General features: G+C 39.8%; 1 protein-coding gene across 3 annotated transcripts in view; it reads right to left on the bottom strand.

Annotated features, from left to right (window-relative positions):
* The window catches only part of limk1a (LIM domain kinase 1a), a 59,304-nt gene that overhangs the window by 13,587 nt on the left and 23,515 nt on the right, over window positions 1-22,202 (bottom strand). For 2 of the 3 annotated variants that reach the window (XM_034097235.2, XM_034097237.2), the window contains one exon: window positions 13,233-13,371. In XM_034097235.2, coding sequence (XP_033953126.1) covers window positions 13,233-13,371 — 139 coding nt within the window. Of the gene's footprint in view, window positions 1-4,353; window positions 4,608-13,232; window positions 13,372-22,202 lie in introns of those variants that run through there. The other variant, XM_034097238.2, reaches the window with a different exon arrangement.

The following is a 22,202-nucleotide window of genomic DNA, read 5'->3' as shown; positions in this document are numbered from 1 at the left end:
CAGGGAGGAGCGCTGTACACGCATATATTAACTGCTTATTTAGTAATTAATCTGAGCAGTACCTTCCAGCTAAATATCAGGAAAACATGATACCACTAAGACTTGTTTTCAATATTGTTTAAAATTATCGAGTTGAAAACACAACATCATAGCAGCGAGACGATGAGGGGACGGAGAAAGCAAGAGGAGAAAACAGATGTAATCACGGTGTAATGGACAAGGAAGGAAAACAGCTGCAGGGCTTATTGACCGACTTCATTTCTTTATTCGTCCTCCAAGCAGCCTCATAAAATTGAGCCATAAACAATTACTGTCAGACATCGACAGGGAGAATAAGCACAACGCGAAAGTATGAAAGATAGATGAGTTAAGATTAAAGGATATCTAACGATTTAACCAAAGCAAGATAATTGTGTCAAAAGAGGATTTAAAAGTAATACAACACGTTTATAAGGAGATTATGTGCTTTCAATTCTGCATCAGGGCTGTTTGTAAGTAGCTGTACATGTGTATATGTTCTGCCTCTGAGTGTTCCTTAGGTGCAGGCCTGCAAATAATTACGACAGGAAGAGAGGACAGCTGGACGGAGATACAAAAGGATGTGTGGCACAACCTGACACTGTGGCTGCCATTTGCTTGCCAGGCATCACACACACACACACACACACACACACACACACACACACACACACACACACACACACACACACACACACACACACACACACACACACACACACACACACACACACACACACACACACACACACACACACACACACACACACACACACACACACACACACACACACACACACACACACACACACACACACACACACACACACACACACACACACACACACACACACACACACACACACACACACACACACGTCTCTAAAACCCAATTTGACAGGCGACAGCTGCTGTTTTTAGGACATGCTTCCTCTCCAAAGTTAAGGTGTAAAACAGACAGATACTCCATGTGATATTAAACCATGTGATTGCTTGACAGCTTGATTAAAGAAACATCACATGTACTAACACAGTGCCATCAAGCCTCAGAGGGTGTACTCCATGATTTGTCTATTAGCCCATTTTACTCACGAGTGTGTGACTGTGTTTTAGCAGGTCATGTAGCCTCATGGCCTTTTCCAGTGACAACACACCAGACTGTGTACACATGTCACCCCTGGGGAAAGGGTGGGCGGGTTGACGGAGTAACTAACTCGAGTTGCAGCTCAATGCTCAGTTGCCATGTGTGATGGGGATCTTGGTCACATATTCATCCATACTAATATTGTTCTTGATATGTGTTTATGGAAAAACTGATGGAACTGTAGCCGAATACAAATTGAGTGCCGGCTACCACTATCACTTTGCAATGCATCAGTCGACGTAAAAATGTCCGCCACTCTGCCAATCGTAATATTGGTTTGAATGGATATATCCGTTTTGCTGTTGTTTTTCTTCTATCTCAAAGACATGTATTTCAATCCAAGAGTTATTTTCCCTCCTCAGATATTTTTAATAAGAGCCCTGTATTGGGTTGTAACATCTATTTGAGAAATTAGTCATTAAATAAATGAGGTTGTTCTAAAATGTATTAAATATCTTTCAAAAAAGGCTTTCACATGTTGAATCAGTTGCTAGGAATAAGCGGTAGCATTATTCATGAGGTACATAGTTTTAGGGGCGAAACAATATTGCACCTCAATTCTTTAAATCTAGGTATTGTTTGTTTGTGCATATATGTGTATATTAGAGTTAGCAGTCATGTACTTTTGTAATTTGGGGTATGTTGGTTCATTTTGGTGAAACTTAATTTCAAATAGCCCCAGTTTTGGTTCAATGGTCAGGACAGACATGTCTATATTCGATATTATCTTTTTTATCTTTCGCTCAAAGTTGCATGCAATAGTTTTACCTGGCTTTGTCCGAGATGAAATATCAACTAATCTCCATGTAAAAAAATATTAAAACATATGTTTAAATTGGAAGATCTGGTACAACCAGCTCTTAAAAAAGGACAAATATACAGTATTTTACAAAAAAAACATGGGAGAAAAGTTAAAAGTATTAATTTAGAACTAGGCTCTCTAATTTCTTACTTGAGTGATTGTTTTATGACCCTTTTAGATTCCTCTTTCACCCCCTATGGATTCCTGACTTCCAGGCTAAGAAGATAATCTTTATTTTGCACTGATTTTGATTCTGATTTTAGGTGATGACTTAAAAGTGTTACGTCTAAGTAAACGAGTAACATTTGATAGCATTACAGTGTTAAATACTATAAACACGTGTTTTAACTTTTTGCTAAGTTGATAAAAACTCAAAATCTTTTTTTTTGTTAGTAACTCTTCATATTTGTCAAGTTTCAAACTGATTCATTTAGTTCCTTGTTGCCTCATAATGTAATGTTCTACACATTTCAGATTTTCTCTAAACATTTTTCATTTTACTCACATCATTTCACATTTCCCTTATTGTCAACAGGCGTGAAACACAAGAAGAGCAACAATAGATGCCAACTGTTAAACCACAAATGAGAAAAGTTATTTGAAATGAAGGAGGGGAGAGGTTCAGTGATTGAGTGAATCAGGCGGTGAAACATCTGAGACATGTTAGAACTGAAGAATTTCCACAGACTGAAGTGGATGAGTATTTGTCAGAGATGATTATTTCCCACTGATGCATCGATATCTGGTTAAATAAAGGCATCATAGTCCAGTCATTTTGGTCCCATCATAAAAATAACAATCAAAATGGAAATGTTGCACAGTAAAAATAAAAATGGTTACATTTTTTATATTGTTACATTCAATTTAACTTATTTAATAACTTCATTAATTTAGTTGACATTTGACTATTCAGACAGCCTGATTGGGCGTCTTCTGCTTAGGAACTTCTTTGAAAAACATTTAAAATAAAGATCACTTACTTAAATTATTATTTTAGCTATTATTTGAATATCTTGCTAATTGAACATTTTATTAAAAAAGTCAACTGCTTCCAGCCTTTTTAACATTAATATTGGCTGGCTGTATTCAAACTCTTTGATTAGAAACTACCTATCTTTGTGTGTTGGACAATTTTGTGACACAAAAGTTAATTTAAAACCTGTTTAGTTCTCTGTTGTTGAACACTCAGAGGTTGGATGACTTATACTCTATACACGTGTGCAATGTGTTTTTACTCAGCAGGATCTCATCAGGGGCCTTCACATGCCTTCTGGTCTCCTAACCTCAACAAGTCCCACATAAACACCAGCTTCACCCTCTGACTTCACCTCGCTCCAGCTAAATGTGGAACGATGAGCTCATAACAACACTGCTGAAGGTGCTTCTGAATGGCCTCGCTGAATTATGGGAGATCTGGCTCACCTCGTGTTTGATGTAATGAACTTCACCTGAAAAGCCTCTTTCATTGGCTAAACTCAAAAACCATATGTGACTAAGCTCCCAGAATCAACACGTAGATTAGGAATTGTGTTTAAAGAAATGACCTCATGTTTCAAAGAAAAAGTCAAAAACAGCATGTGCAATAGGTACCTGGTACTCCTCACAGAGAGCGCTACAACTGGGTCAAATCCCAAAAGTGTGTCAAAAGGACAAATAAACTGATTTAAACAGTTGAGCAAAAGTAGTGTGGATATAAAGTCAAAGAAAGACATGATCCTGGTTCTCTCTTAGACTTTCTACAGTCAACATCATTTAAGCAAATACAATTACAGTGAAAGGCTAAGAGAGAAGACAGTGGGCCACATTGATGCTGTCTGAATGGAAACCCCCGACAGCGACAAACAGTACAGTATCACAGTATACAGCCTCAGAAATGCTCTAATGGTATTCAGCTTCTTCTCTGTAAGTCTCACATGCACTGTGGTGTACAGCGTGGCCTGCATGTAGGTGGTACATAAAAGTAACCCTGCACAGCCACACTGTTATAAGACAAGACAACTGTTATCCGTCCCTGATTGTGTGCTCTCACACACTTTAAATCCTACTTTTATCTGAGGAAGAATGCTCTCTAAAAATAGCACGCCTGCCTTGGCTCATCAGTTTTTCATGCCATGAAAAAAAAGAAAAAGCTTGTGCGACACACACAAAAAAGGGGCAGATCTGTAATTACTAAGCAATATACTGACCCAGTTTGAAATGACATACAAACACACACTCCAGCTGACAGTATCATGATTTAGCTAAAGATTTAAAATTAAAGAGATGGAAAGAGTATCTGCAAGAGCAACCGGCACACCATTTGCCACTTCAGCAGTCTGCCTCCCTGCCGGCTCGCGTACATCACCCATCACTCCCGGTAACCCAGAGCAGCAGCAGTGAACAGGCTCACCTTCTTATCTCTCTTCCAGAGCCTGAGACAGCAGAAGCTCCAGAAAAATAAGTCTCCCACCATGTCAGCAAGAGCCGGCGAGTCTCCCAGCTGTTCTAGTTCATTCTAGTGAGGCAGGCGATTCCCCCAATGTCACAACAAAACACCGGCAGCAGCCAAACCGGCCGGAGAAACGGAGCAGCCGGGGGAGGGAGGAGAGAGAGAGCAGCCTACGCCTTTGCAGCTGAGCTCATCTCTGAGTCCATGTCACTCCTCCCGGCTCTCTCCCCTCCCTCCCCCTTCTCTCTCACTGTTGCTATGACCTCATCGTTTCCGGTTAAGCCCCACCCACTATTGCACACGTGCCGACCGGCGCACACGCACACACACACACACACACACACACACACACACACACACACACACACACACACACACACACACACACACACACACACACACACACACACACACACACACACACACACACACACACACACACACACACACACACACACACACACACACACACACACACACACACACACACACACACACACACACACACACACACACCTTCTACCCCCTGGTGTCTTTGGTAAATTCCTCACTCCCCCTCTTCACCCATGATGCCCCCGATTCCTGCAATCATATTTCCAAACCAGGGAAACTAGCAGTGTGACAGTTACAGGCGTGACATATGGGACATCATGTGGGGGAAAATAATCTTCATTTGCTAATATATATTTTTGCATATATTGTATTTATTATGCTAGGGACACTAAGGCATATCCGCATTGTTTAAAGCATGAAGATGGTAAAACATGTAAGTGCTGAACCTTGTAGAACATATTTTAACTTACAGTGCTTGTTATTATGTATTAGGTGCAGAGATTATAAATGATTGCTATGTCCATAATACTTTCAATTAACTGTTTAATCGTTAAGTCAAACGAGCCCATAGTGATATCTTAAAGCTACGTATTTTGATGGCATGACATTTAAAATCCCAACTGACTATACAATTAAACTCAGCAGAAAAGCAGCAAATCTTTGAATTCGATAGGATGAAACAAGAACATTTGTGACATTATTACTTAATAATAATATATAATATATTTAATAATTTATATAGCGCTTCTCATCTGCCAAGACAAATCTCGAAGTAGTTCACAACAAGGGATACTGATACACTTTGAGAGATTAAACAAATAATTGTAATAATAATAAGAAATCAAAAAATAAAATATAAAATAGAGTACAAAAATAAAAGTCGGAGATAGCGATAAAAATGGCAGTACTCCAGGTGTACCATGCTCAAAGTTTATTGGAAGGCATGCCGAAAGAAGAGGGTCTTAAGGCCGGTTTTGAAAACCTCGGTGGAAGGGGCAGATCTCAGCTGATCTGGGAGGGAGTTCCAGAGGCGCGGGATAATTATAATAATACATAAACAACTGAATTAATTATTTAAATGGATTCTTTAAAACTGCGTAGCTGACCAACAAGTCATTTTTTTAAGTCAGTATATTAGTTCTTCCTCCTGTTCCACATTTATCAGATGACGACATTTGGGTTTTACCACATGAAAATGAAACTAAGAAAACAAAAAAACTTCAACAAAAACAGCCTTTCGTCACATCTAGAACAATGTTTTTGTCTTTTGTTAAATGTAGGGAAAAGATCACAATTACAAAGCATTGATTATAAATGAAGACATCTGTAATGCTTGTGTGATATTTTTTTAACAACGTTTAGCTGACCTATTATGACCCTCCTCCTGCTCAACCTTCTCTCCTCTCCTTCCTGGTTTAATCTGTCCTCACAGGTTTATCTTTGCTGCTATGTTTTCCACCCTTCTCTCTCCGCCTATGTGTCTCACTTTGTTCCTGTCCCTAACATGTCCTGCATGCCATGTGTCAATCGCTCACAGGCCCATCTGTGTGGGCAGATATATATAGACTCCTCTTTTCTGCCTGTTGTTCCTATGTGAAAGCAGTGGAGACAGACCGCAGAGACAGATGTCTGGTACAGAAGAACTGATTAGGTTACAGTGGGAGGAAGTCGCATTAGTAATAGCTCCAGAGAAATCCACACACATCCAGCATCAACAAGCAGAAAAAATAACAATTGTGGTGTTGACTTTCAGTTTGGCAATGGCTGAAACACCATACTTTAGCAGCCCACAAAACAATACCTGACTTCAGAGTGACTACATACTACAGTATACAGTCTTAGAGCCACTATCCTATATATTTAACTTTGTACTATATATTTAAAATAATGTATGTTGTTTCTATGTGTTGATTACAAAAATAAGAAAAAGTATCTGTTGTGCCTTTTCCTCAGAACCAACATAAAGCCTCTGTGATAAAATGGGAGTATCACTAGAAAAGAGGCTGAATACAGCTGAGGCAGGCAGTATGATAGGAATAATGTTTTAAAAAAACAAACCATAACAACATGTAAAGATATTCCAGTAGTATCCAAAAATTCTTGAATAAACCTGAAAAGGTGTTTAACAGGTGACCTTATAATATTTTGCAACAGAACTTAATCGGCAATGACTTGGGGGCAGCAAAACAAGCTGAACAACACTGACATATTATCATCTTTGGTAGCAGCAAATTATATCTATATGACATCATGTTCATTTTTTGTGGTGGAGTTAATTTAAACCTGCTGGCAGCTCAGAAGTGAAACCCTGCCGCCCACAGCAGATCCACGGGGGGGGGATTTTAACCCCCAGAGGATGCTGCTTTCGTCAGAGTTTCCACTGGAAAGAGGAAATGCTAAACAAGTCTCAAAAACTCTTTAGTTGAGGTTATTGTTCAGGTTATGATCTCTCTAAAACACATTGATGATTGAGTAAGAAAATACAATGGCAGCCTTGAGCCATCCAGCTGACGTTCCTCAAGCACGACGCTGAGCCTGACCTCTGACCTGCCAGAGGAGACTTAATGCACAACTCACACTTAATATTATGCAAAACAAACTTCTACACTACGTTTGTGTTGTGTTCAAAGCCACTGGTGAGATAAACAGCTGATCCTGTTGTGGGGAAAACAATGTCCCAACCTGAGCAGCAACAACATCTTAAGAAATATCATTTCCAGAAACCTTATTACACATTTGTCTGTTTTCACTTAAATGATTAGGCGTTTATATAAACTACTGGCAGATTCCCACTCAACCACAGAGTTACCTCACAGCAGTGGGGCCTCATACTCTTAAACTTTGGGACTTTCCATTGTGTTGGTGGCCAACCCCCTGAAGATAACTCAATTTCTCAAAATGAACCACATAAGAAGGAAAATATTGGTATACCATTGATACTGTCAGAAGAAATTCAAGGCACTGAACCAAAATCTCCTTTCTCACACTGCTCTATTTAATCTACCACTGTCTTTCTACAACTGGAAAAATCACTATTGAGTAATATAATAATTTAGCACATTTAAAATTAATGACAAGACTCAAACTTATTCTCACTTATTAATTCATTCCGTGACAGGTGTTTTTTTTTTTTTAGATATTGATGTCTATGTTTTATTAATTCTTTCACTTTTTGGTTCTTATCTTAAAACCATGTATGATGTAAGGAAAAAATCCATATGTGTTTTTAAGATTGAGACCTGACATTTAGATGAGGGAAGTTGTACAGCACATGACGTAACTTTGAGAACATGTGATCTTGAGTTGGGTACATGTCAAAAAGTCCAAAAGAATAATAAGCACTTGTGATTTCAGAGAAACATTTGGGATTTCACCTTCAGCTGTTTCATTACTTTATGTAGAAACAAAGAAAGAGAAACAAGAAACAAAGAAAGTCCCAAATATTTCAAAAAATACCAGTAAGGCCAAAATTGCAACCACCTGACCTGATAGGAGCTTTTCTGTATTCAGAAAGCCCACATTATGCATTATTAGACCCAACAATGTTTCCAAGAACCATGTATCGGAAGCTTGGCCCTGCAGTGTTTCAGTGCCAGGCATTGGCAAACTGGACCATATTATATGCACCAGTGTTACATGGGTGTGTTATTGCTAAATGTCATGCTGGTCAACATTAAGGTCCACTCTAAAGACATACAGGCGTGTGGAGAGCAGCTTGATTACAGAGTGTTGTGGCAAAGATAACACAGTGAGGGTGAGAAACCGTGAGACCAGAATCTTCTGTTGGACTGTTGAAGTGTAACAGGTCCAGGTCGATGTCTGGCCCCGCTCCCATTGGCTGGCTCTCAGCCCTGAGCTGTTTGCAGAAAGGCTGACTGACTATGTGGAGCTGGTTGGGATTTACTAAACATTATCCATAAGGTGTGATGGACAGATAGAATGAAGGAGGGTTGAGAGGAGAGAAATTCAATGACATAAGTTACCTAGTATTCAGCACATCAGACTCAGCAGGGCAGTAAATAACTGAGCAACCTCATTAATACCAGCTAACTCAAGGCTGTAGATGCTGACAGTGCTGACACACACACTTGCTTACACCTGAACACACACACCAGCTTGCTCATAATATAAAAACACACAGTGGCCTTCATAAAATATTATTGTCTGTGTATTAGGGCTGAACGATATATCGTGTCATGGCGATAACCGCGATATACGCATGCGCGATATTCACACCGCAGGAACGTGCGGTTTTATTCATTTTTTTTTTAAAAATGCTAACGCACTTTAGCACAGAATTAAAAATAAAGATACCCTTATTACTTATCGAAACTGCACATACAATATATCCGATTAAAGCTGAGACTCCACAGATTATGTAAGTATAGTCACTAAGCGGTCCGATCTTGCGACAGGGGAAGCAAACACAGACATCACAACACGTACCTTTACGGAGCTTTTACGGGAGATCGTCTCACCGTAGCTGTCAATATGATCAAAAGACGTGTTCAATGGCATTAAAACGAGAAAAAACGCGGCTGAATCGGTTGATCCAGAGGTTAATAATGTATCTGTGGCTTTGAAGCAATTGTTTATAATCCATAATTTCATTTTTATGTAAAAATCGGAGCACAAAAGTTAGCTGCTAATGGTAGCCACCAGAGTGTATGCAGCTTCCGGTTTTGGCTACGCGTCACTCTCACTCCTTATTTGTTCATGTGTTGGTGTGTGTAGAACTTCCCCTCGATTCCATTGGCTCTAGCGGTTATAAAGAGATTTCATTCGTCAAAATCGACCAAGGGGGGCCAGAGATATGGAAAATCCACCCAAATAGCCTCAGAGGTGGAGTTTTTTTTGTGCTAAATCTCTCTAAAAAGGTCAAATGTCACTTGTTTTGCATCAATCTTGATACAGGGTACTTATTATATGTTGTACTTTGGATTCCTAAAGCTTTTAGTCTACTAATCGATCATCCAAGGTTAGTTTTCACTATAAGTAAAAAAGATTTTGTGGACGGACACTATCATTTACAGTTTTTTTACTATGTTCAATCTGAATTTTCTTTAAAATAAAAAACATCTATATTGATTCGGACTTTTCTACATCCAACTCACAGGTTTATCATTACTTTGAGAGAAAAGATGATTAATTTACCCCTTTTAGAAGGGAAGATATGGTCATTTGTTCTGGGAATGTCATTTTCGAGCCTGAGACCTGAAAAACAGGTTCAGTGCTTAAGTAGGTGAATTAACTCAAACACGTCATGTTACAATATCATTTTTCTGCTTGCTACAAAAGGAAAACTGCTCTCATGTCAGGGGTACTTGAGTGAGTGACATGCAGGCTCTGCATGCACAGCAAACCACCAATCACAATCATTCTTGATCAGATCACAGCAGGCCCCGCTAGTTTGCAGACCATCAAAACACCGGTAAAAAATTAGCGAGGCACAGGAGGACAATACCTTCATCCGGTTAAATATAGTTTAAAAAAAACGCAATACATATATATATATATCGCAGGGGGGGAAAAAAATCGCAATGTCAGTTTTTTTCAATATCGTGCAGCCCTACTGTGTATAGTGATTGTATTCAAGTAGGACACAGCCCCATCCACAGGACACTGACAAAACAATATATATAAAATCACACTTTTCAAAGAGACACCCCCGGTAACATAACTAAGAGATTGATGGTTAATTTTTTTGCCTGGAAAAGCAGACAAAAATCACAACTGCACTCAAAATCCACTAACTTGCTTATCCTGGACGGCTTACTGCTTTAACAAACATGGATGAGAAGTTCCAAAAGTTGAAATGTTAGTTTTGGAAAATACAACCCCCCATAATTTCCAAAGACACAAGTGTGCCTGGGGGACGGAGTTTCATATTCTGTTATATAATATGAGGTCTAGCTATCTTAACCACAGAAACAACTATACTTGTTTTATGGCCTTCAAATCAACACTTTGTCAAATGTTGTAAAAATCGTATAAACTGTCAAACAAAAAAGACAAACTATTGGAAGCAAAAGTCTGACCTCCTTGTTGAGAGTAAAAAGTGCAATGTTTTTAAAGCGTAATTGATCTGGCCCAGTAGAGAGGGACTTGACTACCAAGGTGTTTAACAGAAGTGTAGTTTAGAGCAAACAATAAGAAAACGGTTCCCAAATGGTAGGTCTAAGATCAAAGCGTGTTGGTTTGACATCACAGTGGTGGTAAGAGTGATGGAGTACTAAACCCCAATCGTTTGATGTTTCTGTCTGGCTGACCACAAGGTCTAATTTTCTACATGCACACTGTGGCTTTAAGTGAAGCTTGAAGTGTTTTCTATCACTGTCGCAGCAGCTTTTTCAAGTGTGGTTGCGTCAGGGAATTTTTAAATAGGACTGTGTTCCCTGCTTATCTGCACAGATGACCAAGTGACGGTGCAGGACTGACGCAGTAGAAGTCTTATTTCTGGGTGTGGCTCAGACGTAGGGAGCTGTCCTTCATATCTACGCAGTAATACAATTGGTCAGGCCATTTTGGCAACGAAAGGCTGAGTGTACTGCAGGGACGGTCAATCGGTGTTTTTGCTCTGTAAGAGGAGAAATAAACCAACGAAGGACAAAGAGGAGGAGAGTCGGTGCTGCAATATCTTCACCTCATTCACTTTAGAGTCTCCTACATGTTTCATTACTGAGATTGCACTGCAAAGGGCAAGCTGTCTGGAGGCAGAATACATGCTAAACACACACTCTCAGAGATGGAGAGAAAGGTCGAGCCATGTGCTCATCGTGACCATGACACATGACCTGCCAGAAGCTTCTTGCTGCTGTATCTGACCGGGAGGCAGCATGTGTCAAAGAAGATGCTTTATGTGCAAGGAATGAACTAGGCTTTTTATTTTAACCATCTTAGTCAGTAAATTATTTATCAAGTCAGTGGTCTAGGATTTGGGAGCCTTAACTTGCCACGAAACCATATTGTAACAGCCACATTTTCTTTATCAAAAATGATATAAAAAGTAAATACAAAATTATAATTTAGCAGTACTGGTATTTAAAGATAAATGTAAAAAAGATTTTATTAAAAAATGTGTACAATTTCACTACAAATTATGATCATTTAGGTCAAATCCCACTTCAGAAAGAACTTATTTCACTGTCTATAATAACAAAAATGCAAATGATTAGTTAACATTGTTCTCATAAAAGCTTCATGCTAAGTAGACAGGCGGGCGTTTTCCAGAATATGAGGCTCAAATATTTCCAAATACAGATGACATTTTCATATCGTCAGCTGCCAAATGTACCTCTATGGGTGGTACACTAAAAACAACTCTGCAAAGTGATGAAAGAGCGGGGAGGAATATGTAAAGTCTGCTGTTGCTGAACATTATTCAAATGTACTGACATTTTTAAATACACCCACCAGTTTATGTGAAATTATCAGTGAAATTGTTTATAAAGCCTGCAGCGGCTCTGTCAAACAAACTGAAAAGCTGGCAGAACTGATGTTATTCAGTGATATGTCAAATACATTAGAAGAAAGAACAGTTGCAAATAGGGATTATTTTTCATGCTTACAAAATGTGATTATTCTCTGTATTAATCAATTCATCGTTTTATCTTTAAAATAAGAAAATGACTATCATAAATAACTAATAAATTGACGTCTTGAGATATCTTGTTTTAAACAAAACGTTAATTAGTTTATCATCAAATCAGATTAATCGAATCCTTGCGACAGAAAAGCTGGAAATGTGGTATACTAGTTTATACTACTTTCCTAATGAACTTTCTGTTGATCAACAATAAGACATAACTTAAATTACATGTCTGACTTAAATTACCTGTCTGCCTTTCTTTGTCAAGCCTTGAGAATGTCCTTGCACTTGTTCTAAGAGGTGGTCTGTGTTTGTGGCTGAAGAGATCATTGTGTTCCCTAACCAGATTTAACATAAACTCAGCTGCTCCTGTCCTACTGCCTCAGCTGGGGAGACTTCATTTGGAGCTTAAGGAAAATGGAGTTGCACCTGCATTTGTGCGGCTGCTAGGGAAATGTTTATGTCAACGTATTCTATTTCACAGACATACAGTATTGATCAGTTTCTTCTTCACTAATCAACAAATAGACACAACTCTCTTTTGATGCTGGTATCTTGTCTTTTCTATAATGCAGCAGCACTTATCAGCGGCGGGCCACTCTATTGTTTATTGGCTTTCCGGTGCTGTGACCACATCTATTCTGCACATGAACCACCCTGCTCTCCTGTGTCACAACAACAGCTCTGACTCTCACTGGTGGTCTGTAAGACAATCTGACACAGCAGTCTGAGCCATCAGGGTCAGTTACAGGTCTGGCACGGATCCTACAAGCATGTGTATATGTTGGCACACACCAGTCAGTGAGGCTGTAGATGTATGGACTCAGGTGTGTGTCTGCGAGCTGTAACTCGAGGTTGATAAGCAGACAAAGAACCAGGGGGTGATGAGAGAGGAGAGTCAGCGGGTGGATGCTCTTACCATGATGAGGCCGGTGGTGATCGGGTCGTTGCAGCCATGGCACAGCTCCCCGAATTTGGCCCAGTAGTCCTTCTTGCAAAAGAGCCGTCCTTCTTTTTCATAATACCAGTGTGACAGTGAGGCGCTGCACTCACAACACCTGAGGGAAGAAAAGAGAGAAAAATAAGTTAAGCAACAACTTTAAACCTTTTTATGCCGAAAAGCATAGCCTATTAACTATCATAATGATGTTTTGAAAATGCTAAACTGACATACATCATCTGTATCTACAACACCTCCAGGACAGTGAGTGAGGTTGTTATTGTGTTGATAGAATATTGTTGTACTGCAATCTTTAAATCACACTTTAACACTTGTAATGACACCCCGCAGTGCCCCAAATTATAGCTCTCATCGATAATATAAGTCCCTTTGTGGATCTATCCCACCAGCACTGCTGAGGTGGATCAGACAAATGAGATCACACCAAAACACACAAGCGTGACTGTTCTTCTAAACATAGTATATGTCATGGTAGAGGTAAGAACACAGAAACAAAATGACTCATGTCATTGCAGTCAACTATAACAACATGATTTTCAGAGCAGTCTGTCCGGTATAGAAACATCATCAACCAACATCAATCAGTATCAGAAGTCAAACTTTATTTAAATGTTTTAGTTGGATAATAAATGTAATTTAGCTTAGCATCCTGGGTGTTTGTTTTTGACCTACAATATAATTGAAGATTGCTGTGTTGACATTTCTGTTGTTTTATCAGATTTTAGCTACTTAATTAAATGTTGCTAGAAACGGCAAATACTTTTTCACATAGGCTAACTATATCTTCTTAACTTTATAACTATTTCCTTCTATCTTCTTAACCTACCCGAATATAATGGTAGCGTACCACTATATTGGTAACAGTTATCAAAATAAAAGCAAGTAGCTAAAAATCATACTCAGGTCACAGAATTCCAACCTTCATAAGTGAGTAAGTAATGTAAATAAAAAAAACATCAACTAAAGAAATTATACTGTGTGTGTCAGTCTGTTGACTGACTCATCAGGTGTTGAAAGGGGAAAAAGCGATGTTCAATGGTTAATGGCTGTTAGCCATCAGCGCTCACTCACGTTAGATTTCCTGAAAGTTTGCTGGTTAGCCTAGCCTAGCTCAATATTGACATTACCTTCTTAATAAAAAAGAAATCAGCATTTTATCATATGAAAATGGCTCATCATGCCATCTCATGTTTTTAAGCAGTCTTGAACACTTGTAGGCCTTCAGTTCTCCAGAAACAATCCACAGCATAAATGTTTAACATTTATATAAAAAAAAAAGGTATTTTGGTAAGACTGAGTTTTCAATCTTCATTCTGTACAGACAGTCTGATAATAGACACCATTAGACATACTCATCTGTAAATATCAGTCTGGTCTGTCACTAGAGTTTAAAATGCAATCTGCCTAAAAAGTCCGGTGTGACGTCAGCCTGATAGACATCAGATGCTGGCAGACTGAAGGGGCGATGACAGAGAGTTGGAGACAGACTCAGAATGATAATATGGTGACAAAGAGCCTTAAGGGAGGATATGACAGACACATTTTAAGTTCACTAACAATAGAAATAAGCAGACAAAATATTCTGCAGATCTGGTTTGATATTAGAAATAATCACGTCAAAGCAGACAAGTAAAGGTAATCCCGGGATGTTATGAAAGATGATAATTTTTAGGGATGTCCCGATCACCTTTTTTTGCTCCCGATCCGATTCCGATCATTTGATTTTGACAATCTGCCGATACTGATTTTTCCCGATCCGATCTTTATGCAATGCATTAAGAGAAACAAAAGGTAACAGATAACGGCTGGTCATCCAACGCGATGAATTAAGCTATCTTGGCTGTTATTGTGTTGGCCTTTTTACTGTTTTGGGGCAGTTTCTCTTTCCTTTTAAAAGTCTCTGAAAGTGTCGGTTGTTTCAGTGCCGTTACCTGAGTGGCCGCTGTGTACTCGCTATGTTGTTGTTGGTGTTTGTTTCTCAGGTAGCGTATTAGATTGGTCGTGTTGAACGTAGCTCTGTTCTTTCCACCACGCGGAACCTCTGCCTTCCAAACATTGCATCTGGCTGTTACACTGCCTTCGCTTTCAATTTTATAATACTTCCAAACTCCTGACGTTTTCTCTGTCCCGACTCCCGAGTCATCAGCTGAACGTAGCCTCTCGTTAGCTTACTGCTACTATTAGACACTGCGCCCACTCTGTTGCCAGATTTCAGAGAAATAAGCAACCAGGTCTATGAAAACAAGCCCAAAGAAAGCAACACATACATGATGTTGTGTAATTTTAAACCAAAACTAAGTCCTCAGGATGACTTTAAGACGTGAACATGGTCATTTTTGTTTTGTAACATTAAATAAAAAAAACATATTTTATAAAAAAAAAAAAAATCTTTTTCTCCCGATCCCCGATTTTTTGAAAATCACGTGATCGGCTCCGATCCCCGATCACGTGATCGGATCGGGACATCTCTAATAATTTTTATCAAATCCAAAAGGATTTTATAATTTAATTTAATTTGTTTCTCTACGACTTACTGCAGACATATCTTCATGCATTTGTCGACGTGCATATTCTCTGCATCTGGCCATGAATCAAAATGTGTGCTAATCCCTTTGCCTATATTAAAAGCATTTCTGTATATGTGCGTTGGTGCACATGCATCTGCTGCTTGCAGGCTTGTATGTGCTTGTAATCTGTATACATCTGTCTGTGTCTAACGGCCATGACTAAGTGAGTGTCTCCACTCCTTCCCAGTGGAGCTTCCCTCCATCAGCCAGCCGTCTGGCCTCCTCCCAGCTCAGGACGGCTTAAACCCAGGGCTGTTTGCTCTGGAATATCAAGAGTGTGCATGATTTCAAAGGCTCGAGCAGAATAATTCACTTTTCCCTGGTCTCATGTCAATGTCCTGCTGTTGACTCATATTCTGGCCAAAAACCTAATGTTTTTTTGCATGTTAGGTTTAAAAAAATCCCCAAATAATAGTTCATACATTCCTCAGGACAGGTTCACATTTTTGGAAACGTTTAAAGTTAAAATAAAATAATGCTTTTAACATTAAAATGACATGAACACTTTGTCCTTGTATCACTTATAAACAAACCTAGTGCTCTGACCCGAATCTGTGCGGTGATACGTTGCCCATTCTTTTCCTCTTTATCAGATACTTGCAGTTGAACATGTCAAGTTGTAGTGAACATTAATATAATCAGCAGAAGTAGCAACTCTGTGACTTTGCCCAAGGTGTTGCAACTACCGTAAGCCTACACACACACACACACACACACACACACACACACACACACACACACACCACACACACACACACACACACACACACACACCACACACACACACACACACACCACACACACACACACACACACACACACACACCCCCACCCTTGCAGCACATGCAGACACCCACAGGAAACTGTATTTTTTAGACAAACAGGCACACCCTCTCCTCAGCATCTGCAGAGCTTCACTGCAGCTCAGCAGATTGGGGCAGAGCTGCTTCCCTATGCAGCATGTTTGGGTGGGCATGGGGGGAGGAGGAGACTTGGAAGTGGGTCAAGGCTTCCAGAAGACGTCCGCAGCATCCAGCCAGGAGCTACTCAGCTGTCATGGCTTTCTGCCACTCAACAACTGCTTTTTACTGCACACACACGCATCCTGCAAACCCCTGCTGGGGCAAAGTCATACCTGGGGAGGATACACACATGTGCACATAGATGGGTTTATGCACACACACACACACAGAAAAAGGAGGGATCTTAATACTCTACGGTTCAGTTTATACATAGTGAAACCTCCTGGAGCAGATCTGGGAGTGGCAACAGAGTATTAAAGATATGAGTGAATACATTATAGACTCCCAGAGACGCCACATCTCTGCCTTCAGGACATGAATCTTATCTCAGAGGTGAAGGAGACAGGCAAGCACGGTTAAAACTCAACATTTACAGTCATTTCTTAAAAAATCTATGCTTTTTCCAGTTAGCATGTGTGTTTGTGTTCACATTTTTTTTTTTTTGCGTGACTGTTGGTGTGTGCATTGGCACGGATGCTTAAGAGGATTATCAGTGTGAAAGACTCAAGAGTCTTTACCCACTCTGCTATGATCCTCCCAAAATCTAGCAGAATACGAGGCTTAGCAGCCCCTCACACACACGCTCTGTGCTCAAACCGCACTGTGAAAAAATGAAAATGTAAAGTAACATTCTTTCAGCAAAGCAATCTATAATCGTTAACAAAAGAAAACCAAAAGACAGGATGCTCAGACATAAATAAAAGTAAAACCCAAAAAGAAGTGAGCGGGAGCAGATCTCAGGCACCGTGAAATCCTCCTGGATCCCTGAGGGTCCGCTAACAACCAATGACAGCGAAGATGAGAACGAGAGAGTGGGGATAGTAAATCTGCAACTGTCCCCCTTCCTGCTCAAATCCCTGATGGAATTAGCTAAGAGTGTCTGGGGGAGTAATAAATGCCCTTTTCCAGGTCAAAAGGAGAGAGCCTCCTCCCTGGCCTCTCACCTTCTCCCTCTGTGTTCACTAACATTCGACTGCAGCAGAGTGCTGTCACAATCACTTACTCCATCTGGAGCCTCTGTAACCTCAGACGCCTATTTTCATAGACTTTTGTCTGCCAGGTCAGTGGTTCACAACCTGGGGGGCAGAACCCCTCCAAGATTGAATAAGATATTGTAAACTTGAAGGGTTTTTGAAAGAACAATCCAGAAATAAAAGTCTGCGTCATCATGGCAAAATGCAAATGTTACATTTCAATATTGAGTTTTTCTAGTTTTTGCGACCACTCAAAGAGCTTATACAACAAAGATCTGTATCCACCAGTTCACATTCATACAGAGGTATTTTGTTATCTAACATTTATAATCTTCACTGTTTCTTGTAAGTTCGTAGATAAGTAAGTAGACACTGTTTTTATTTTAGAGGTCAAAAGGCAAAATGGTTTGTGATGAATCTTAATGTGAATGAAAACACTTTTAAAATAGTAGTTCAGTACAAACACAGAAAAGTGTGTGTTTGATTGAAATAATCTAACAAAAATAAAAGGAGTTTTTCTCTATCCGATTAAGTTCACAAGTTTTTCTTCAAGTCAAATCAAGTTTTATTTATATAGCACATTTATAAACGATTTTTGGTCGAGCCAAAGTGCTGTACATATAATAAAAATAGCCTACAGTAGAGACACTTTACAGCAAATACAACAGCACAGATTGTTCAGAATATCAGTATGAGAAAAACGACACCCTCTATCCTTAGACCCTCACATCGTACAAGGAAAAACTTCCAGAGATAAACCCACAGTTTAAAGGGGGAAAAATGGGAGAAAGTTCTTCTTAAGTCCAAGGTAAGGTTTGTTTGGATAAGCGGTTCTCGATAAGCTGCATTTCCAGAGGAAGCAATCAACCAAACAGACTCTGTTTTATAAAATGATGGTATGCCAGATACATTTTCCATGTGCTGGTGTTATTAGTCTGCTATTAAACACATGTATTACTGCCAGTGATATGTTCTCATTGGACAGTTTCATGATGTAATGTGTTTTCAATGACTGTGCATACTATTTATCAAGCTGGCAGTCTGACCCGGGTCAATGCTTGACTTGATTCATTAGTCCCAGTTTATATTCATGACCTCAGGAAAACAACATCAGGTCTGAATGAATGAAGGAAATGATATTCCCTTAGGGACTGAACGACTAAACTGTAAATACGTTACAATCATTTCATATGAATGACTTGCCACAACTAATTAGAAATAGGCCTCATCAGCATTATGTCACCCTTCTTGTTCATCAGATACAATTATAGGTTTTTTGTTTGTTAATGGGGATTAAACTAAAGCAATTGATTAATAGTTTCAGTTAAAACAGAAGACAATCTGGAGATTAATCAATAACAGTTGAATGCTTTTAAAATGAATTAGGTTGAGGTCACACAGAAACACACACGTGGTCAGGGAAATGGCAGATATGCAGATGGACAATTCATTATTAATAAGGTCTAAATGCTTCCATTATTTCAGAAGCCTGTTGCTAAGCAAGCAGAACTCTGTGGTTTAACATTTCAGCTGCAGCTCAAACATGAGTCTGCCCTGCAGCTGCTCAAATACCATTTTTACAAGGTTGAGTTTATATTTTGTAAAGGTTTTTAAAGAAGAGTACATACCTGTGTGTACTCTTGGGACTGACAATTATTTATTCTATTAACTTCTTAACAAATTATCTTGCAATAGTTTGTGGTTTAGTTTGGTTGTTTGTCAGCAGGAATCAGGGCTGGGCCAAGGAAGAATCTAATACACTTTGATGCAGATGCTGATTTATCACTTGGAAACAGCATTGACAGAAGAGTGCGCTCTCTGAGTGGCCATTAAGCTTCTTCAATTAATTGATTGACTGTTGGTCAATAACATGTCAAACTAATATTGAGAAAAATCCCTTATCTTATACTGTAGTCCAATCCAATCCAATCCACTTTATTTGTATAGCACATAATAAAAACAGAGGGTTTACCAAAGTGCTTCACACCAAACATAACATTATAAAAAAATATAATATTATAATAATAGATAAAAGGCACACATAAGAAAAGATAAAAGGATAAAAGGCACACATAAGAATTAATACAAGGTAAGGCTAAGGACAGACAATAAAGGCATACAAATCGATAAAACATAGCTCAGACTGACTCGAAAGCGAGGGAAAAGAGGTGGGTCTTTAGACGGGACTTAAAAGTTTGGAGGGTGGGCGACAATTTGACATGGGGGGGGGGGGGCAGGTCGTTCCAGAGCCTGGGGGCGCTGAGAAGGCTCGATCTCCCTTGGTCTTTTTCTTGGTTTTAGGGACTACTAGCAGCAGCTGATCGGCCAAACTCAAAGCCCTTAAGGGGGTGTACACCTTTAGGAGGTCAGAGATGTACTGAGGGCCCATTAAGCGATTTAAAAACAAACAATAACATCTTAAAATGAACTCTAAAATGGACAGGAAGCCAGTGGAAGGAAGTCAGAATTGGTGTGATGTGCTCATGCTTGCGTGTTCCTGTAAGCAGCCGATCTGCAGCATTTTGTACCAGCTGCAGGCGTGCCAGCGTGGTCTGGTTTAGGCCGGCATAAAGTGCATTACAGTAATTTAGATGCGTAGAAACAAAGGCATAAATTACACGCTCAAAGTCTAAAAAGGATAAAACCGGTTTAATTTTGGACAGGAGCCTCAAGTGATAAATACAGAGTTTATCTATTTATCTAATTTAAAAGCACTGTCGATTTTGACGCCCAGATTTGTGACCATGGGTTTTGCATACGGTTGCAGGGAACCCAGGTCAATGGAAGGGACATCACCATTTGGTCCAAATACAATGACCTCATTTATGTTTAAAAAGTGTAGCGCCATCCAGGCCTTTAAGTCATTAAGACAGTCAACCAGGGGCATCAGAGAGCTGGTGGTTTTTTTTTTTTAGGGGTAGGTATATTTGGGGGTCGTCCGCATAAAGGTGGTAGGAGACGCCATGTTTTCAAAAAATGTGTCCAAGGGGGAGAAGGTATAAGGATAATAAAATGGGCCCCAAAGTAGAACCTTGGGGAACTTGGGGATAGGGGGCAGAAGACGATGTTAAGTCACCAAGCGTAACAGAGAAAGATCTCTGGGACAAATAGGACCCAAACCACTCAAAGGCAGTGCCCCTGATACCCACACAGTGCTCTCGACGAGAGATAAGGATGGAGTGGTCAATCGTATCAAAGGCAGCTGTGAGGTCTAAGAGCATAACGATGGCAGAGTCATCAGAGTCTGTAGTGACCAGGAGGTCATTGAATACCCTAGAAGGGCAGACTCAGTACTGTGAAGCGCTTTTAAACCGGACTGAAAAATATCGAACATATTGTGTGCATGTATAAAAGACAGCAGCTGTAAGAGTACGGTTTTCTCCAATATGTTTGAGATAAAAGGAAGCTTAGAGATGGGTCTGTAATTTGAGAAGACAGAAGTGTCCAGATTTTTTTTTTTTTATCAGGGGTGCCACAACCGCTTGTTTGAAATAAACTGGCACAGAACCAGACTCTCGGCTGCTATTTATAATTGTATGGACATTAGATCCAATAGTGTCCCATATCTCTTTGAAAAGTTGAGGAGGGACTGGTTCTGTGGGACAGGATGAGGGTTTTAATTTAGTAACAATGTCACTGAGAGATGACAACGACACAGCCAGGTCCAAACTGCTGGAAGACAGCAGTGCATGTGATGTCAAAGGAGGGGTCAAAAGAGGGTGGTTAGATACAGGCTCTAATAGTGGAGATCTTGTCTATAAAATAGCAGAGGAATGTTTCACAAACCTCAGTTGAAGCTTCAATACAAGTGGATAAAGGAGAGTTTAACATAGCATCAATGGTTTTAAAAAGAACACAAGGTTTGTTTAAGTTACTAGAAATAATATCAGAAAGATAACTCATCTTTTCAGCTTTTACAATGCTCTGATACTTTCTCCAACTCTCTTTTAAAATGTCATGAGTTACATGAAGCTTGTCCTTCTTCCACCTGCGCCCAGCCTGCAGGCACTCACGCCTGGCAGCACGAGTGACGTCATTGAGCCAGGGTTCAGATTTAGCTCTGGGGCGCATGAATTTCAGGGGAGCAACAATGTCAAGAGCTCCAGTGCAGGTAGAGAGAAAGGCTGAGGTTAATTGCTCAGTGTCCAGGGAGTCAGAGGACATAGTATCAGACCGGGCTATGTTTACAAATGCAGGGGAGAAACTAGTAGCAGTGGAAGGTTTCATCATACGACCGTGACGGACAGAAGCGCATGACAGGGCAGAATAAAATCAAATAACACAGGCAGGTGATCTGATAAAGCTGCATCACACACATTGACATTTGAAATGGGCAGACCATGGGATAAAACTAGGTCTATGTGT

Source organism: Pseudochaenichthys georgianus, chromosome 13, assembly GCF_902827115.2.
Source record: "Pseudochaenichthys georgianus chromosome 13, fPseGeo1.2, whole genome shotgun sequence".
Taxonomy (NCBI): domain Eukaryota; kingdom Metazoa; phylum Chordata; class Actinopteri; order Perciformes; family Channichthyidae; genus Pseudochaenichthys; species Pseudochaenichthys georgianus.
This window is presented reverse-complemented; position numbering and strand designations above follow the sequence as displayed.